Genomic DNA, 16,632 nt, shown 5'->3' with positions numbered 1-16,632 from the left:
CAGAAAAAGAAAGGGAAGAGTAAGATCCGGCATGAAGGAAGTCTTTTGATTTGAAAGACAAGTATTGTGACACATCTAATGATACATTTTCTTCATCTTACGAGGAATTTCTAGATAATTCTATACTTTGCTTGTGGGAAGAGAACAGGAGACGGCCCTTTTCCGTTCCCAGTGCACAAAGCAAGATCCATAAAGACATGCTTGGACGTGAGAGTCCTAACCAAACACTTATGGGATGAACTAGAACGAACATTGTGAGCCAGCCGGCCCCGTCTGAGGTACAAAATCAGTGACCTCTGCCCCCATAGACACGCTCCAATATCTTGTATTTCCGTTGAAGTCGAAGCTGTTGTAGTTGAACACGGTAGACCACATGTTCACTTCTTTTAGGTGTAGAGACCAGATGTCCCAATGCTTTTCTCCATATATAAATACACTACAAACGTTGTTTTGGCATTCAGCCGCAAAAAAATCAAACACACAGTGATGGCAAGGGAATGGGGTATGAAGTAACGTTCCTTAAGCGCTGACCGAGCACTTTCCTCCATCTCGCAGGTGTAATCAGGGCTCCAGTCACACTGGCTCCCACCAACGCTCCACTGGGAAAAAGACATTTATCTTTTTCCGAGTGGTGGTGGGCACAGGTTGGCACACCCTCTTGTTGTGGTGCTGCCAATGGCAATAAAAGCACCTAAAAATGGATCGGATGGAAAGCTTTGCCTTATAAGGGGAGAAGCTTATAATAAGCAAGGGGAGATGGAGGCATAGAAAAGATTGTTTTCCATTCTACGACAGAGGTGTCTCAGCCAGACCCATTCCCACAACACATCATAACACAGCGGAACTCAGCGTTAACCTGATACTCTTGTTTGTTTTATCCTGTGCCACCACCCTGAGACGCCCTTTTAATCCTGTTCCAACGACTGCCCTGTCCACGCGGAAACGTTCCTGGGATTTTTTTTTTTGGTGGGTTCATAAATATGCGTCCACACTGTGTCGGGTTAGTAAATAGCTGCGTCCAGTTGGGAACGGATCACTGCATGAAAACAATGTAATACAAAAATTACATGTTTTTATGCCACATGTAGGCACACCTGTGGCGCTGTAAACGGACACACAGACGGAGCCACGTGACACAGCAAACTACATAACAGGGGTGGGGAACCTATCCATGTTCTAGCGCCATGCGGGCGGCTTGAGCCGGTGCCAGCCGTCCTTCCCATATTTTCCAGGTCAAACACCAAAACTGGATTTTTATTGGATAATGTGGTAGCCTACCCGGGTCATTGAGAGGCCAAGAAGTAAACTTCCCTCCTTTAAACAGTCAGCTAGCTAATTCTGCACAGCAAACCCTTTTGATGAAGAAGATGGCAAAAAGAAAGACCGATACGGAGTACGATGTAAAACCATGCAGCACCAGAAGTTGCATTCATGGTAAGAAATATTTTACTTAATATTGCTTAGCTTCAGTAGAACTGTGTTATTAAAAAGAATCAATTCAACGACGTATTGTATTCTAAAATTGTTGGTCTTCTTTAAAAATGCACACATTTAGTTGTATTCAGTGTTGCAAAATATGATGTGGCTCTCACGGAAATACATTTTATATATGCGGCTTTCATGGCTCTCTTAGCCAAAAAGGTTCCCGACCCCTGCTATACAGGTATAAGAAGAAACAAAGTCCATCCTCTTCCGCTTTCCAAGGCTCAACCAGACTTACGACAAAACGGAATTACTTCTGCGAGTCATTTTGGAGTGTAAGACAACAAAATATCAGGAGAATGTCGACTGGGTTGAGTCAGATATTATGTTGGTTTGTTGTCAAAGCTCACTTGTGGTCACGTGACAGCGACGGGGTGGCAACAGGTTGGTGATGTCATCGTTTTCATAAAACAGCGGTTTCGCTTGTCTACGCGGCAACGACAAGGGCGTTTTCAGATTTTCCCACTCTGGAAACTAATGAAACTGGTCCGGACAAAAATGATGGTGCCCTTAATTTAATATTGCGTTGCACAACCTTTTCAAGCAATTACTGCAATCAAGTGCTTCTTGTAACTCTCATTGAGACTCCTGCACCTGCTCCAAGCTTTCTGACAGCGCGCAGCACATTTCGCTCCTTGATAGTCTTGAGACGTCATTGTACCCTGCACAGATTAAAGACACCCTGTGTCGGATGCATCAAAGCAGTCTTAGAACGTTACCGAGTCTCCTCCATGTTACACATTAGCAATGCTGTTCTTTTCTCTGTGTGCCAACACAGCTGCACAGCAAAATAGATCTTAATGACATGAAAATGTTGCACACAAAGCAACAGGAGAGATTAAATACATAAAAGCACAGCAACGGAACATCCTGTATGTGCCTCTTATCAAGCTGGTTTGCCACACAAAAAAAACAACAATTCAGCACAAGTGAAACTCAGATAAGGCACCCCTGACCTTGACTCGTCTTAACTCTTAATCTTTGTGTGAAAGAAAGCAAAGAGATTTACCATGACTCCAGTGAAGAGACACACCGACTTCCCACAGCGAGTGTGGGGTGCCACGTCGCCGTAGCCCACCGTGAGGAAGGTGATGGCGATGAGCCACAAGGCTGTTTCCATGTGATCGGTCGACCCTTGTGTCTGCCTGCAGGGGGAGGGGAAGTAACAGTGAGGATGCAGAAGGTAAAAAATTCAACGGAAAGTGTTCTAGATTACAGATTACAAACAATTTAGTCATCTCGTCAAAAGATCTTAGATCTTATTTAATTACTTTGAACAAATTGAAATGCTCAACCCTCCAATAGGCTCAAACACATCAAACAAATTGGCTCAAGACTGGGAGCTGATCAGAAAAGTGTGACAAGTCCAATAGACCATCAAGGCTTAAGGAGGAATGATACACAAACCATTACAGTCTGGTCTGTGTGTGGGCTGGGCACTATTTTTACCAAGAAGAACAACAAAATCGTACATACAATAATAGCACGATTGGCAAAAGCCTTCGTTGAGCTACCAATTTGGACTGAAATATTTTTCACAAAATCTAGGATGATCAATGCAAAAGCAATGTTTAATCATCCTATTTTAATAACTTTAAATGGTAGACAATGGGAATGGATTAGTATTCTTCATCATTCACACTGGTGTTAATCTGCAAAACCTGTTAATTGTTCAAGGCAATTTTACATTTCAAAAAATTATACAAGTGGAAAAATAAGTTGTTCAAATAAAATGTAAACACAAAATGAATACAGATAGTAGGGGTGTCCTGTTATTGATATTGTTTCAATATCAGCATAAAAACAGGGTTCTTATGGATTTGACAATTCAAAATTCCAGATTTTTTCCAGACTTTAGAATAGATGTGTATTGTGTTAATAAATTATTTCTTTTCATCATTCTGAATATGTATGCCATTATGTCACCATATAATTTCCTGGAGATTATTTGGGCTCCAGCATACCCGCAAACCTAGTGGGGAAAAGCGGTACATAAAATGGATGGATTATAGCTAGGTCATGTAGCTCATACAAAGAAAGATGAAACCCAGATGCATTGTTGGATTTGGTCTCACGCTGGATTGAGTCTAAAACACTGTGACACTCGGTGCTGCAGAGGAGGTGGTGACCAGACGACAGTGCTTTTTCCCCTGCATATGACTCAGAACCGCCATCACCCCAAGATGGAGATGTCAAAAGTCAAAGTTTGTACTGTTTGGTAAATTCCAGCCTGACCTTCGTATTCTTCCTGCTAATGCGTGGTTTGCATCTTCTGGTGTAGCCATTGCACTTGTGTTCATGAAGTCTTCTACAAACAGTACATTGTGATACCTTCACTCCTGCACTCTGCAGGTTGTTGTTGCTATCACGAGCAGTGTTTCTGTCATCAACTGTTGTTTTGCTTGGTCTACGTGTTTCACGTCTGTTCGCTGGTACACCAGTGGTTTCTTTCTTCTTCAGGACATTCCAAATGGATGTAGTGGCGATGACCAATGCTTGTGCAATGATCTTCTGTCAGATTCACAATTGCTTGTTTTTCACCCATAGACAACTCTCTGGTTTTCATGCTGTTTTTGCCTGCAAATGCAGTCTCCGTAGGCACAACCTATCCTATCCGATCTGAAACTGAGAGTAGACATTCAGTGGTATTTTTTGCCCCAAAAAGTCATGTAATAGAACATACCTGGGTAACAAAACACACCTGTCAGTCACATATTCCAGTACTTTTGCTCACATGAAAAATGAGGTTGGTTCAAAATCTTTTTTTTTTTTTAGTTATCAGAATTTTATGTTTTATAAAACAGAACAGTGGTAACAATCTTGGAAACAGTAATATTTTTCTATACTTGTGTTTTCATTTTCCATACTTTTCCAGACCTGGAAATTTATCAAATCAAATTCCATACTTTTTCATACTTTCCAGACTGAAAAACGAGTATCTGATTATATCGGTTTGCATCAAATATCTCCGATATCGGCACTCCGATGCAAGCAGTCCATTCCTGACGCCGCTGCAGTACTTCTATCCAACAGTACCCGGATAGAACCCGCGTGATCACAACAACAGCATGTGCTAACGTGTTAACCAAGGAGCAGGAGCGACCTCAAAGTCCCAAAAAAATGTTCCAGCATAAAAAACCCACCATGCGCAAGTCCGGGGGACTTCAACAGCACCAAACGCATCGCGCCTCCAAAGCAGCACCACAAAAAACAGTATGAGGATTCTCATGTAAGAGACCACTGAGGCGAAAAACAAGCCTCCGCCCCCGACAAACAACCAACGCCGTCTGAAACATCTGCAAAGCGTGACAAAATTTGTTTTTCTCACACCTACTGTTTCTGACTATTGTTCTCTGTTTGAGTCATATCACTTGATCGAGCCTTTTGTAACATTCCACACTACAAAATAAGCAATAAAAGCATCTAGGATTCGTGCTGATATCGGATCAGATTGCTACCGTATCGGCCGATACTCCAGGCTGCAATATCGGTATCGTATTAGACGTTTAAGAGTTGTATCGGGGTAGCCCTAACAGATACAGATGCGTCTCATAAATGGCATTATTTTGTTCTTAAGTGAAAAAAGAAGTTAACCTCTGCTAATAGTAATCCAAGCCAAATACGCTAATCCCTCATTTATCGCGGTTAATTGGTTCCAGACCCAACTGTGATAAGTGAATTTCTGCAAAATATATTTAGAAATGGAATATTTTCATAGTTAGAGTATAGAAAACCTGTTTACGACCTTCTAAATACGTTTTATAACGTTATTAGAGCCCTCTAGGCATGAACTAAAACCCTCAATAGTCACCTGTACACTTGCATTACTCAACATAGTAGACATAATTAGAGTAAATAAGGCATTTAAGACATAAATAGGGCTTGTGTTCGCATGTGTTGCTATAAATGTGTTCCCTAGGAAAGCAGAGTGAGTAGGGGACAGGAAGTAACTTTGGGGGTTCAAAGTTGACTTTTATCTTGCCGTGGGTTATGGTTGCAATAGTAGCCATGTTTTTATTAGAGATTTTTGTTAGGGATTATTGTGCTGTTGTGAGATCATTTAAACCTGCAATAAAAGCCTGTCGTTCTGGCGATGAAGTCTGCTGATTGTAAAATTACAGTAACATTACTGACACCTCGTGACTCCTGTATCATCCATCATCAACATCTTTGAATGCATATTTTGAATGCCTTATATTTGTATTTTGGTTCATTTAGCCATTTTATAGTCTTGAAAATTAATTCGGTCAAAAAATATGTAGCATTAGCTTTAATTTGCATATTTTTTTACTAATAATAGGCCGCATTCATACACAAAACAGCATGATTTGTCAAAAGTCAAACCGCAAAGTGGCAAAGGACTACTGTACTTTCAATTTGATAACAACGTGAAGTCTGGCTGCTTTGAGTGTTGGTTAACTCCAGGTAACCTACCTTCGCAACTGTCACGATCTATGTGTTAGCCTGCGTGACAGTTTAGTGTGTTTACACTTTTATGCCTTAGTTCCTGTTCTATGCTCTTATTTTGGTAGTACTTCCTGTTTTGCCTGGTTTGTGTCCGCCTGCTTTGCTTTCTTCTTTATGTCTTGCACCTGTTGCTAATTTGAGTTCCTATTTAGTTCAGGTGCGTGGATCCTTCTGTGTTGTTGCATTTCGTTCATTTCGTTCCTTGGTTCGTTCGTTCCTTTGTGTCGGTGTCTGTGTAAGCCTGACACGCTACTGCAAAGCGTCCTTTATCAAGTTCCTGCCGCTGCGCTGCAGCCATCATTAAAGATAAGTTTTCCTGCAACGAGTGCCTGCTTTCTGCATACTGGGGTCATCGCCACTATGCCAAGAACAAGACGTGACAGAATGCAACAACCAGAAGAAGATGACCTCGCAGAGAGCGATTTCTGGACCTGGCAGATCCTAAAGGCTATGGAAGAGGAGTGCACAAAGTTCTCTCCAGAGGAGCTGGAGGACATGGTGTGGGGACCGGACGGCACGCTTATTCCTATGGCGTGGGTTTACCCGGGACCCGCCAAAGACACATCTGACCATCCGCGACGCCAAGGCATGTGTGGACCGGCTCCAGCGAGAGGTTCACGGCGTAAAAGGGTGAAGCCACGCAACTCCTCCTCACCACGCCAAGCAGAGGTGCAATTCCCTCCTTGCAATGTTTCTGAGTGCCGGCTGATTGCTCAGCCCATTACGGTTCCCGCTCAGCGTCAGCACGACGAGCTCTGGCTGCCCCCCTCCTCCGTTTCTCCGCTTCCCACGCAACGCCAAGAGGAGGTCAGTCTCCCTCAGATTCCCGCGTCCCGAAGCGCCGAGCTCCAACTGCCCTCCGTTGTTTCCAAGTTGCTTCCCAGGCAACGTCAAGAGGTCAGTTCTCCTCCCACCCCTGCACCTCGGCTCAAAGAGTGTCAGACTCACCCTGTGCCCACTCCACGCGGTGTGAAGTCACAGACGCCGCTGGAGCCCACACCACACAGCTTCAAGCTTCAGTCCCTCCCGGTGTCCGTGCCGAGTTGCTTGAGGTCACAGACTCCCCCAGAAGCCACACCTGGCTGCCTCAAACCTCATAACCCCCCCGTGCCCACCCCGCGGCATTTCAAGCCCATTCCAAGACCACGCCTGAGGCCACCTGCAGTTCCGTTCGGGAGGTCAGAGCAGGTGGAACTCCTGACCCACCTCCAAGCCCCCCTCCTCCCTTCCCTGGTTCCGCCGATGGCAGTGAACGGCGTCTGGGATCCGCCTTCGGAAGGGGGGGCTAGTACTAGCAGCTGTGAGTTAGACGCACAGCTAGCCCCTCCGTCGGCAAGCCAAGACGCACAGCTAGCCCCTCCGTCTGCAAGCCAAGACGCACAGCTAGCTGCTCCTCCGTCTGCAAGCCAAGACGCACAGCTAGCTGCTCCTCCGTCTGCAAGCCAAGACGCACAGCTAGCTGCTCCTCCGTCTGCAAGCCAAGACGCACAGCTAGCTGCTCCTCCGTCTGCAAGCCAGGACGCACAGCTAGCTGCTCCTCCGTCTGCAAGCCAGGACGCACAGCTAGCTGCTCCTCCGTCCGCAAGCCAGGATGCACAGCTAGCTGCTCCTCCGTCCGCAAGCCAGGACGCACAGCTAGCTGCTCCTCCGTCCGCAAGCCAGGACGCACAGCTAGCTGCTCCTCCGTCCGCAAGCCAGGACGCACAGCTAGCTGCTCCTCCGTCCGCAAGCCAGGACGCACAGCTAGCTGCTCCTCCGTCCGCAAGCCAGGACGCACAGCTAGCTGCTCCTCCGTCCGCAAGCCAGGACGCACAGCTAGCTGCTCCTCCGTCCGCAAGCCAGGACGCACAGCTAGCTGCTCCTCCGTCCGCAAGCCAAGACACACTGCTTAGTCCTCTACCTGGAAGTCAAGCTGCAGGGCTCGTGGCAGCAAGCCAGGAACAGCAGCCCGCTTCGCCGATTCCTCCTTCTTCAGTTCCAGAGGACGAGACTCCTGCATATGTTCCGCCTTCAGTTCCTGTCCTGGCGTTTCCCACACGTCAGCCGGCTTCGCCTGGAGTTCCTGTCCTGGCGTCTCCAACACGCCACCGTGCCCCAACTCTCGTTCCTATTCTGGCATCTCCCACGTGCCAGTTGTCCTCTGCTGAAGTCCCTGCCACTGCTCAGCTCTCCTGCCAGCTCCTTTGCCAGGCTCACCATCCTGGCCGTCCTCCGGAGAGGTTCCGCCACTCACTCCGCCGGACCTGCCGTTCCAGCCGACCACCGGATGGGTCCCAACTCCTCTGCCAGGCTCACCATCCTGGCCGTCCGCCGGAGGGGTCGTGCCGCTGACCCACCACCGGTCCTCCCACCACCCATCCCTCCTTTTTTCTTTTGTTGTGACTCTGGACTTTTCGGACGTCTAGGATCCGTCCTTGAGGAGGGGGTACTGTCACGATCTATGTGTTAGCCTGCGTGACAGTTTAGTGTGTTTACACTTTTATGCCTTAGTTCCTGTTCTATGCTCTTATTTTGGTAGTACTTCCTGTTTTGCCTGGTTTGTGTCCGCCTGCTTTGCTTTCTTCTTTATGTCTTGCACCTGTTGCTAATTTGAGTTCCTATTTAGTTCAGGTGCGTGGATCCTTCTGTGTTGTTGCATTTCGTTCATTTCGTTCCTTGGTTCGTTCGTTCCTTTGTGTCGGTGTCTGTGTAAGCCTGACACGCTACTGCAAAGCGTCCTTTATCAAGTTCCTGCCGCTGCGCTGCAGCCATCATTAAAGATAAGTTTTCCTGCAACGAGTGCCTGCTTTCTGCATACTGGGGTCATCGCCACTATGCCAAGAACAAGACGTGACAGCAACAGTAGTATGCCAAAAATAGTTAGTCAGTCCACATGTATTGACAAGAATATACAGATGTATTCCATACCTCTCACATAGTGTCAGCATCCAGGATGCTGTGAGCCAGAAGAAGAGGATGAAGACGAGCAGGGTGCGTGCAGGGTACTTGTTCATCAGTACCTTGAGTACGAAGCGGAAGGTAAAGTTGATATTGTTGAGCGATCCGATGCTCCTATAGGAGGCGCTCAGCAGCACTTTGCTGTGCAGCAAGACGGCTCTGTGCACCAGGTACAAGCGCAGGAACATCAGCACTGACAGCAGCAGCTCCAAATCCACCAAGGTCTTATTCTGATGGTCAGAATCACACAGTGGAGATGAGGAAGAGGAGTTGCAGTGAAGGCACACCTCCCAGTAGGTGCCGACGGGATGGATAGCACAGACCAATAGCTCAAGCGTGATGACAAAAACCCTGTGGCTGGTCATAGCAATGCGCCAGTCCACCTGGTTGTGGTCTATGATGAAAAGCTGAAAGACATTGAGAAATGATTGGAAGAGCTGTTAGGATGAGTGGAGTTTTTTATTCAAATGATGATGACGCACCAACTAGTTACAGTAGGTAATTCCATAGAGGACACCATTTACATGTCTGTAAAGGACATTTGTGACGCCCCCTATGGGTTGTGATCAAAACGCTTTGGAAGACATGGTAGGATACATGTACAGTAATACACACATCCTTATATCATAATAATTTCATAATCATTAAATGGTAGGGGTGTCACGAGACACGACACACAAGATTGGGTCTACGAGTCTACGAGTGTAAGACGAGACAAGATTTTTAACATTACTTTTAAGAAAAGGACAATGAAAAAATGTTTAAAATATATGACTGTATATTTCAATCTATTAATTTAATCTATACTACATTACACTTTTCTGTACTCCTACCGGCCCCGCCACCACCCACAGAGACAAAGAGACTGTATGACTGACAAAAGTGCTCACTCTGTTCATGCTGCACCAAGGTGCTCAAATCACTGCAAAGAGTGAAACCGCTTGCCTGTTCGGAGGTGACAGACACGCATGCACATGGCAATATACTGAGGGTGGCAAAATTCCATCCCATCCATCCATTTTCTATGTCGCTTATACTCATTAGGTTAGCGTTGGAGCCTAGCCCAGCTGACTTTGGGCGAGAGGCAGAGTACACCCTGAAGTGGTCGCCAGCCAATCACAGAGCACATATAAACAAACAACCATTCACACTCACATTCATACCTATGGACAATTTAGAGTCGCCAATTAACCTAACATGCATGTTTTTGGAATGCGTGAGGAAACCGGAGTACCCGGAGAAAACCCACACACACACGGGGAGAACATGCAAACTCCACACAGAGATGGCCAAGCGAAGATCTGAACCCAGGTCTTCCAAATCTCCTGACTGTGTGGCCAACATGCTAACCACTCGGTCACCGTGTGGCCTCGGTGGCAAAATTATCAAGTTACTTTTCACTTAATGCATGATTATCTGATGATATTGTCACGTTTTAAGATCTTGTGACACCCATATGAAATGGTCAATGACTTGTGGGCCATTCGTTGTTAAGTACCGCCCGCGCCCCTGCAAAGGCTTATGGTTGATGCTGGCCATGTTTTTCAACCAATCTTGCTCATTTTTTGCAGCGCTTTTTAAATTTTTTTTTAGCTGATTCAGTTAAACACCTTGGGTATTTTGTAGAGCGCACATGCTCATAAACCGCAACAATTAAGAAATGAGAACGCCATTGCATAAAATAAGAAACTGAAAATTTCTTATGATAATTTTGCATGGTAATCGCTAATATTTAGCGTTAGTGTTTGTCTCTGTGTTTGTCTCTACCAAAATCCCGCTCCTCCTTATCTCTTCCTTGCATGTGCATGGACCCCCCCTTGCATCACACACATCGCTTGAAAGCACATTTTCAAAACACTGTAGGTAAGAGTGCAGCTGCCCGCCACAAGCAGCAACAGAAAGCATGCAGTAAAGTTCAGAGCATGTGACCTTCTGCAGTTTTTCTTTTGTAAAGCACATAATTGGACATGCATGCTGTGAACATTAGAGTCGATGAGAGAGTGTTTATTCTGTTTAATTTCAAGCAATTAACTTTGTGTATTGAGTTCGCACACAATGTGGACTGGAAAAATGTTGAAGCTCCAAACAACGTGCCTAAGGCTTTTCACCAGGGATTGCTAAAATATATATAAATATAGTAAAAAGAGCAAGGATAATTGCTGTTGAGACTACCCTCTGTGGACCGAGACATCTAACAATTGTCCTCCTCGTGAAAGCAAATTGTTATGGAGAATTATCGTCATGATGTACAAAAATTGGCAAGTCACACCCTGAGGATGAGCAACACAAAAATCAAACCAGCATTGAGATCCAAGGTACCAGAAACGGAGTGAAATCTGGGAAACTCACCCTGATGTCCTTATAATGGAACGCTATGATTAAGATGAGGAGACACCCAGTAGACAGACTGATGGAACAGTTGATGAATAAGGCAATGGTTGAGCCCTGGGAAGGAGAAAAGGAACAGTCGTGTGACAAGGCAGCAAAGATCTGAGTTCTCTCAAGTCCTGTCAAACCAATATGATGCTTCTAAATCACGTCTCCACTGCCCACGGAGGTAACGTTACATCTTAGAAGAAACAGTACTGCGCAAAAGCACTCCCTTAATGACCACAAGCGACCACAACCTCGTGTTGTCAAAGGGCAGACCTCTGAACTGGCTGAAGGCTGAACTGTTAATACATTTTTTTTTTTTAAACGCTAGCTGGCTTCTGGTTCATGGAAGATGACAGATTCTGGGGTGTGGACCGTTCCTTTGATGCCATCGTGAATCAAACTGTAATAAGAAATATAAGAAATTCCTGACGCACAGTGCGTGTTCTCCTGACTGGAGGTTACATAAAGTAAGTCAGTCAAAAGGCTTTATTGGAGTATTTTATTGCTTTTACATTTAACACTGGTTAACTTACTTTTACACTTGTATGACAGGAAAATGTCATAATGTTAGTTAACACAGTGCCTGTACATTTAATAAAGGTTTTATGTAGGTGACAGTTTGACCCCGGAATGGATTATTCCTGTTTCTGTTTGGATTTTGCTGAGTCTTAAAGGTTCCAGGTACAACATTACATAACAGGTGATGATTGTCTCATCGCCATTGGTAATTTTATATTGATCTATTTACCATGGGTCTATAACTTCCATTCAGAGCTTAAACATACGCACATATGTATAAACATATGGCTCCATACCACCTTCTTCTCTCATTACCGTCAGTGGAATTTCTGATGTAAAGTGTACTCAAATGCAATTTACAGTTAAATATAGGTCATTACAATCAATCAACATTGAGGCAACTTGAGCATTTGGGCGCTACGATGACGCCCATTGGCATTCCACGCCTTTTTCCTCCTGTTTCTGCCATAGCACATCCACACGGGGTCTGTATTCCGTCAGGGTTCTAATTAGAAAGACACCACAAGAGGCTGAACATTTCACCACATTCCATCCAACAGAGAGTTCAACAGCATGTGTCCTGCCAGCTTTCTAAAAGCGTTTTTGTAATGTTTTCCTGTTGGAAATAGTCATTTCAAGCCCGGTGAGCTTAATTTTGGGTTAACCTTCACACAGATTGTTTCTCACAGTCTCTAGACGAGACATCATCAGCAGGTCGGCCCACCCTGGGCACTGCGAGGGGAAAACATAATGAAAATCCAACGCAAAGGTTCTTGTCTGGTTGGTTAGTAATGTAATAAATAAATGCAAGCCAAAGAAAGTAACATGCATCTGGTGTACTGAATGCTTGCATAGAGTAAATTACACACCATTGAGGTCCAATGTTGTGCAGTTATTTTGTTATTCACACATCCTCACTCGAAGGAATTATATGACCATTTATTTAATTACCTATCACCAAAGGCTTTAGGTTCTTTTCACATCATAGTTCACATGTTCTACTATCATCCATCCATCCATCCATCTTCTTCCGCTTATCCGAGGTCACGTCGCGGGGGCAGCAGCCTAAGCAGGGAAGCCCAGACTTCCCTCTCCCAGGCTACTTCGTCCCACTCCTCCAGGTGGATCCAAGGCGTTCACAGGCCAGTTGAGATACATAGTCTCATATTCTACTATCATTCATATGAATTATCATTTGTAAGCTTCGACAAAAACATACCTAGTAAGATGAAAGGTTACGCCTCCATTCACATAACAAAGTCCCTCATGGGATACAGGGTCTAAATGCAACCTGCTGCTTCCAACAAGCTAAACATAACATATATTGACTTTCAGTCCGCCCGTGCAAACAGTCACATTATACACTAAATGATGCGGAAAGTTCACCGTAAGTATTCTGAGGGTAATCACGCAGCAGGGGAAAAGGCGAAATGTGGAAAAAGGGTCCATAAATAGCCCTCTTTTCGTGAGTTGAGCTTAAAAGTTGGGCTTAAAATATAACTTAGTACGCTGCCATTAACTTTGATAGGCCCTCACTCTACCCTGCAGCATTAATGCATTTGAAGTGGTTTTAAAAAAACAAAAGCAATCAATGCATTACTTGGCCAGTATAAAGACTATGAATGACTAAAAGGCTTATAACTGGGGAGGACCACACTCAAGACCATAACAGTGCATGAAATGTAAAGAGCCATGCAGACAGTTGTTAGATAAGAATTCACTTGAACAAACAACAGACATTTTTTTATCCACGGAATCAAGAAAGGGTGCTGACAAGTATTACAATCGCAAATAGATTGTGGGTCTATTTGGCATGAGATTCACGCCCAGGTGATCTAATGTTTCTGCATGCATCTTTCCATGAGGGACTGTTTGATTGTGCAGCCTGCCTTTGTTATCTTCAGAGATCTGCATATTAATGGCATGACGTTGTGTGTCTGGAAGTGGACTGGCTAATCACAGCCCGTGCGCAGGTTGTGCAGGGCTCATGCTGTCTACTAGTTAGAAGGAAGTTGTTATGACAAGAAACAGAGTGGGAGGTTTTCTGCATCCATTGTGGATGCAGTTAATTTGCAGTTCATCGCGGTTAATTGGTTCCAGACCCCACCGTGATGAGCGAATTTCCGCAAAGTAAGATTCCTTATTTAAAATTACTTTACGACCTTTTTATATTATTACAGCCCTCTAGACATAAAATAACACCTACTGTACATAGTCACCTTTACACTAGTCTTACCCAATATAGTAGACATAATAAGAGTAAATAAGCCATTTAAGACATAAATAAGACTTGTGCTCGTGTGTGTTGCTATAAATGTCTTCCCTGGGGGAGCTGTGTGGCGGGTGGACAGGAAGTGACATCGGGAGTTCTGGGTTCAATTTTAGTAAAATTCAAACCGCAAAATGGCGAGGGACGACTGTATACTTTAAAGTTCATTTATAAAAGTAAAATATGACCCAGATTTACTTTATGGAGTAAGTATACAAGTATCAGTAACAGTATCTTATTTTAATACTTCTTGGAATTAAATTGACCTACTTTTCCTTTAATACCAGCACTTTAAAGTATGGAGTAGTCAGTCCTTCGTGATGTCATGATGTTGCTGTCCAATGAAAAGCATTTATCTATGTACCGTCATCAGCATGTATCTATATCGTGAGTTTACTACCTTTTTCTTTAGGCTTAGTGTATTTATCTACATGTTTTAACCAACTGTTACTCACAGTGTGTTCCATCTGCTGCCGTTTCTACACACACGCGTGCATACTTTGCAAAACAAACACCGCCATCATTGTCGGCTGTCTGCTCCGTTGTCCACGAGTTGCAGACGTTCTCCGTGTATTTTTTGCTGTCGAAAACTGCTTGTCCATCGTAATCTTTTGTTTATGGATCAATACATTGCATGTGGTTTACCCCCCGCTTTCGCTGAGAACATTTGGGAACTAAGTGAGAAATATTGAGGATAATTGAGCAATGATTTTTGTCGGTAAATGAAAGACAAGAGATTATCATCACACATCCACGTCTCTGTCAATGTAAACAAGGAAGTGAGGACAGGGGCCAAAATGTGCGGGGAAGATGCAGGGATTAAACAAATTTGCGAGGGTTGGTTGAATTTATTGGGAATTGTCGCGATGGCGACATCGCAAAATCCCGGAGTGTCTGTTTACTTAATGAGTTTTCTATGTCATACACTGCTGTGGGTTGGCATTCCGTCCCTTAAGCAGGAGTTGTCGCAAGACAGTTTATACAATATTACCACTCACATTTTTTTCTCAACAAAGACGACATTTTTTGGTTTTGTCCATCAAAAGAGTATGTGAAATTAAACTAGTCTGTATAATCTGTCCCTACCAATTATTTTTCAGTAAGCTTTTACACACTTTTGTCAGGTCACCTTCTATCTTTTATATGTAAACATTGTTAACTCCTCAGATCACATCCTTTTACTTATTAGTTGCTTGTACAGTAGGGGACTCTTTATGATGTTAATATGCACCACTTGTTCATCCTATTTTTTTAGATGGTCTGCTGTGTTTATATATAAATGTTTTCATAAGGATAAGAATGTCTTAAGTAAACTATAGGCTTGTTTAGTCATTGTAGTTTAATATACTCGGCTTTAACAGTGGATGCACATACCGGTGTATAGAGGAAGGGGCACATCTCAGTATGGATGATCATGAGCAGTATTCCGAACAGAGCTGCACCCAAAGCCAGCGCGCACAGCCGCTTTTTGTCCTCCAACAAGAACTTTCTGCCCCGCAGTCTGTACAAGTCGTCTCCCTCCATGTGAGCTGACTTCTTCACTGGAAGAGACACTGGCACGGACACCTCTGCAGTGTCTCCGCCGTTTCTGTTGATCCCACAATCCACCTTGGAGTTGACTTGCATGCCGCGCTTGGTCATCTCCATCTCCAGAGCGCACATGATGAGGCCGCTCTACTTATCGTCGCACCCCGGTGATGGTGATCTTCGTACGGTGTGGCCTCCAGTCATAATGTCATGATGTGTGGAAGGTCCTCATCTCGTCTCACTGGCTGCTGGAAGACGTGTGTGTCCAACAGTACGCCTGTAGAAAGACAAGAGGCGCGGCACTGATGCTGTTTACACACGCACGCACACCAGCACACGCATCACACACACACAGCCTTGACTGTGTTATCTTATCTTATTTGCATGCTCTTATTTATGGGCGTGTTGCATACGACTGGGTGCTGCGCTATGCAGGATTTACACTGCATGTGTCAGAAAGTCACTCCAAAACACGCTACTCGTTCTTTTCCCCATCTTTAAAAAAAAAACTAAGTTCAAAGAGTGAACAAACACAGACGGGAGTCGAGGTTCAAGCTAACATTGGTCCCGCAAGGTGTTCACAAGTACGCTAACCTACGTCATAACCGTAATGACTGAACTCCAAAGCTACTGTTAGCTACATGTAAAGCTACATTAAAAAAAAAGTACACTACTGTATGTGTGACATATATTTCGACTTGAAGAACAGAATAAAACAGTGGCAATGTTAGCTTTTGTACACACCTGTCGGTTAAGTCACTGTTTTGTGTCGCTTCATCAACAGCAGCCCCACAGTGACCTCTAGTGGATGCAAGATTTCATTGATAATAAATGGTGTGTTCCATTTTTTTCAAAGTGTGTTATTTCCCCTGGGAGGCGCAGCAGCTTGAGAAAAATAAAGACAAATAGTATATAGACAGGTGATCACCGATATAGAGGATGTGACTGGAGCGTAAGACCAGAGGCGCAGACCAGATCCAGGATGTGTCTGTGGGTGGAGGTGGGGAAATGCTGGGTGAAGTTGAATATGAGTCTCTTGAAGGTGACAAGATCTG

At 44.4% G+C, this 16,632-nt stretch overlaps 1 protein-coding gene across 5 annotated transcripts in view; it reads right to left on the bottom strand.

Annotated features, from left to right (window-relative positions):
- Window positions 1–16,632, bottom strand: part of kcnn4 (potassium intermediate/small conductance calcium-activated channel, subfamily N, member 4) — a 27,980-nt gene extending 11,348 nt beyond the window's left edge. For 2 of the 5 annotated variants that reach the window (XM_054782961.1, XM_054782958.1), the window contains exons 1-4: window positions 15,425–15,892; window positions 11,236–11,331; window positions 8,857–9,293; window positions 2,492–2,627 (exon numbers count right to left, since the gene is read on the bottom strand). In XM_054782961.1, coding sequence (XP_054638936.1) covers window positions 2,492–2,627; window positions 8,857–9,293; window positions 11,236–11,331; window positions 15,425–15,712 — 957 coding nt within the window. In that variant the 5' untranslated portion in view covers window positions 15,713–15,892. Of the gene's footprint in view, window positions 1–2,491; window positions 2,628–8,856; window positions 9,294–11,235; window positions 11,332–15,424; window positions 15,893–16,505 lie in introns of those variants that run through there. The other 3 variants (XM_054782959.1, XM_054782962.1, XM_054782960.1) reach the window with 3 other exon arrangements.

Source organism: Dunckerocampus dactyliophorus, chromosome 7, assembly GCF_027744805.1.
Source record: "Dunckerocampus dactyliophorus isolate RoL2022-P2 chromosome 7, RoL_Ddac_1.1, whole genome shotgun sequence".
Taxonomy (NCBI): domain Eukaryota; kingdom Metazoa; phylum Chordata; class Actinopteri; order Syngnathiformes; family Syngnathidae; genus Dunckerocampus; species Dunckerocampus dactyliophorus.
Note: the sequence above shows the minus strand (reverse complement) of the source record. Positions and strands in the feature narration are given on the sequence as shown.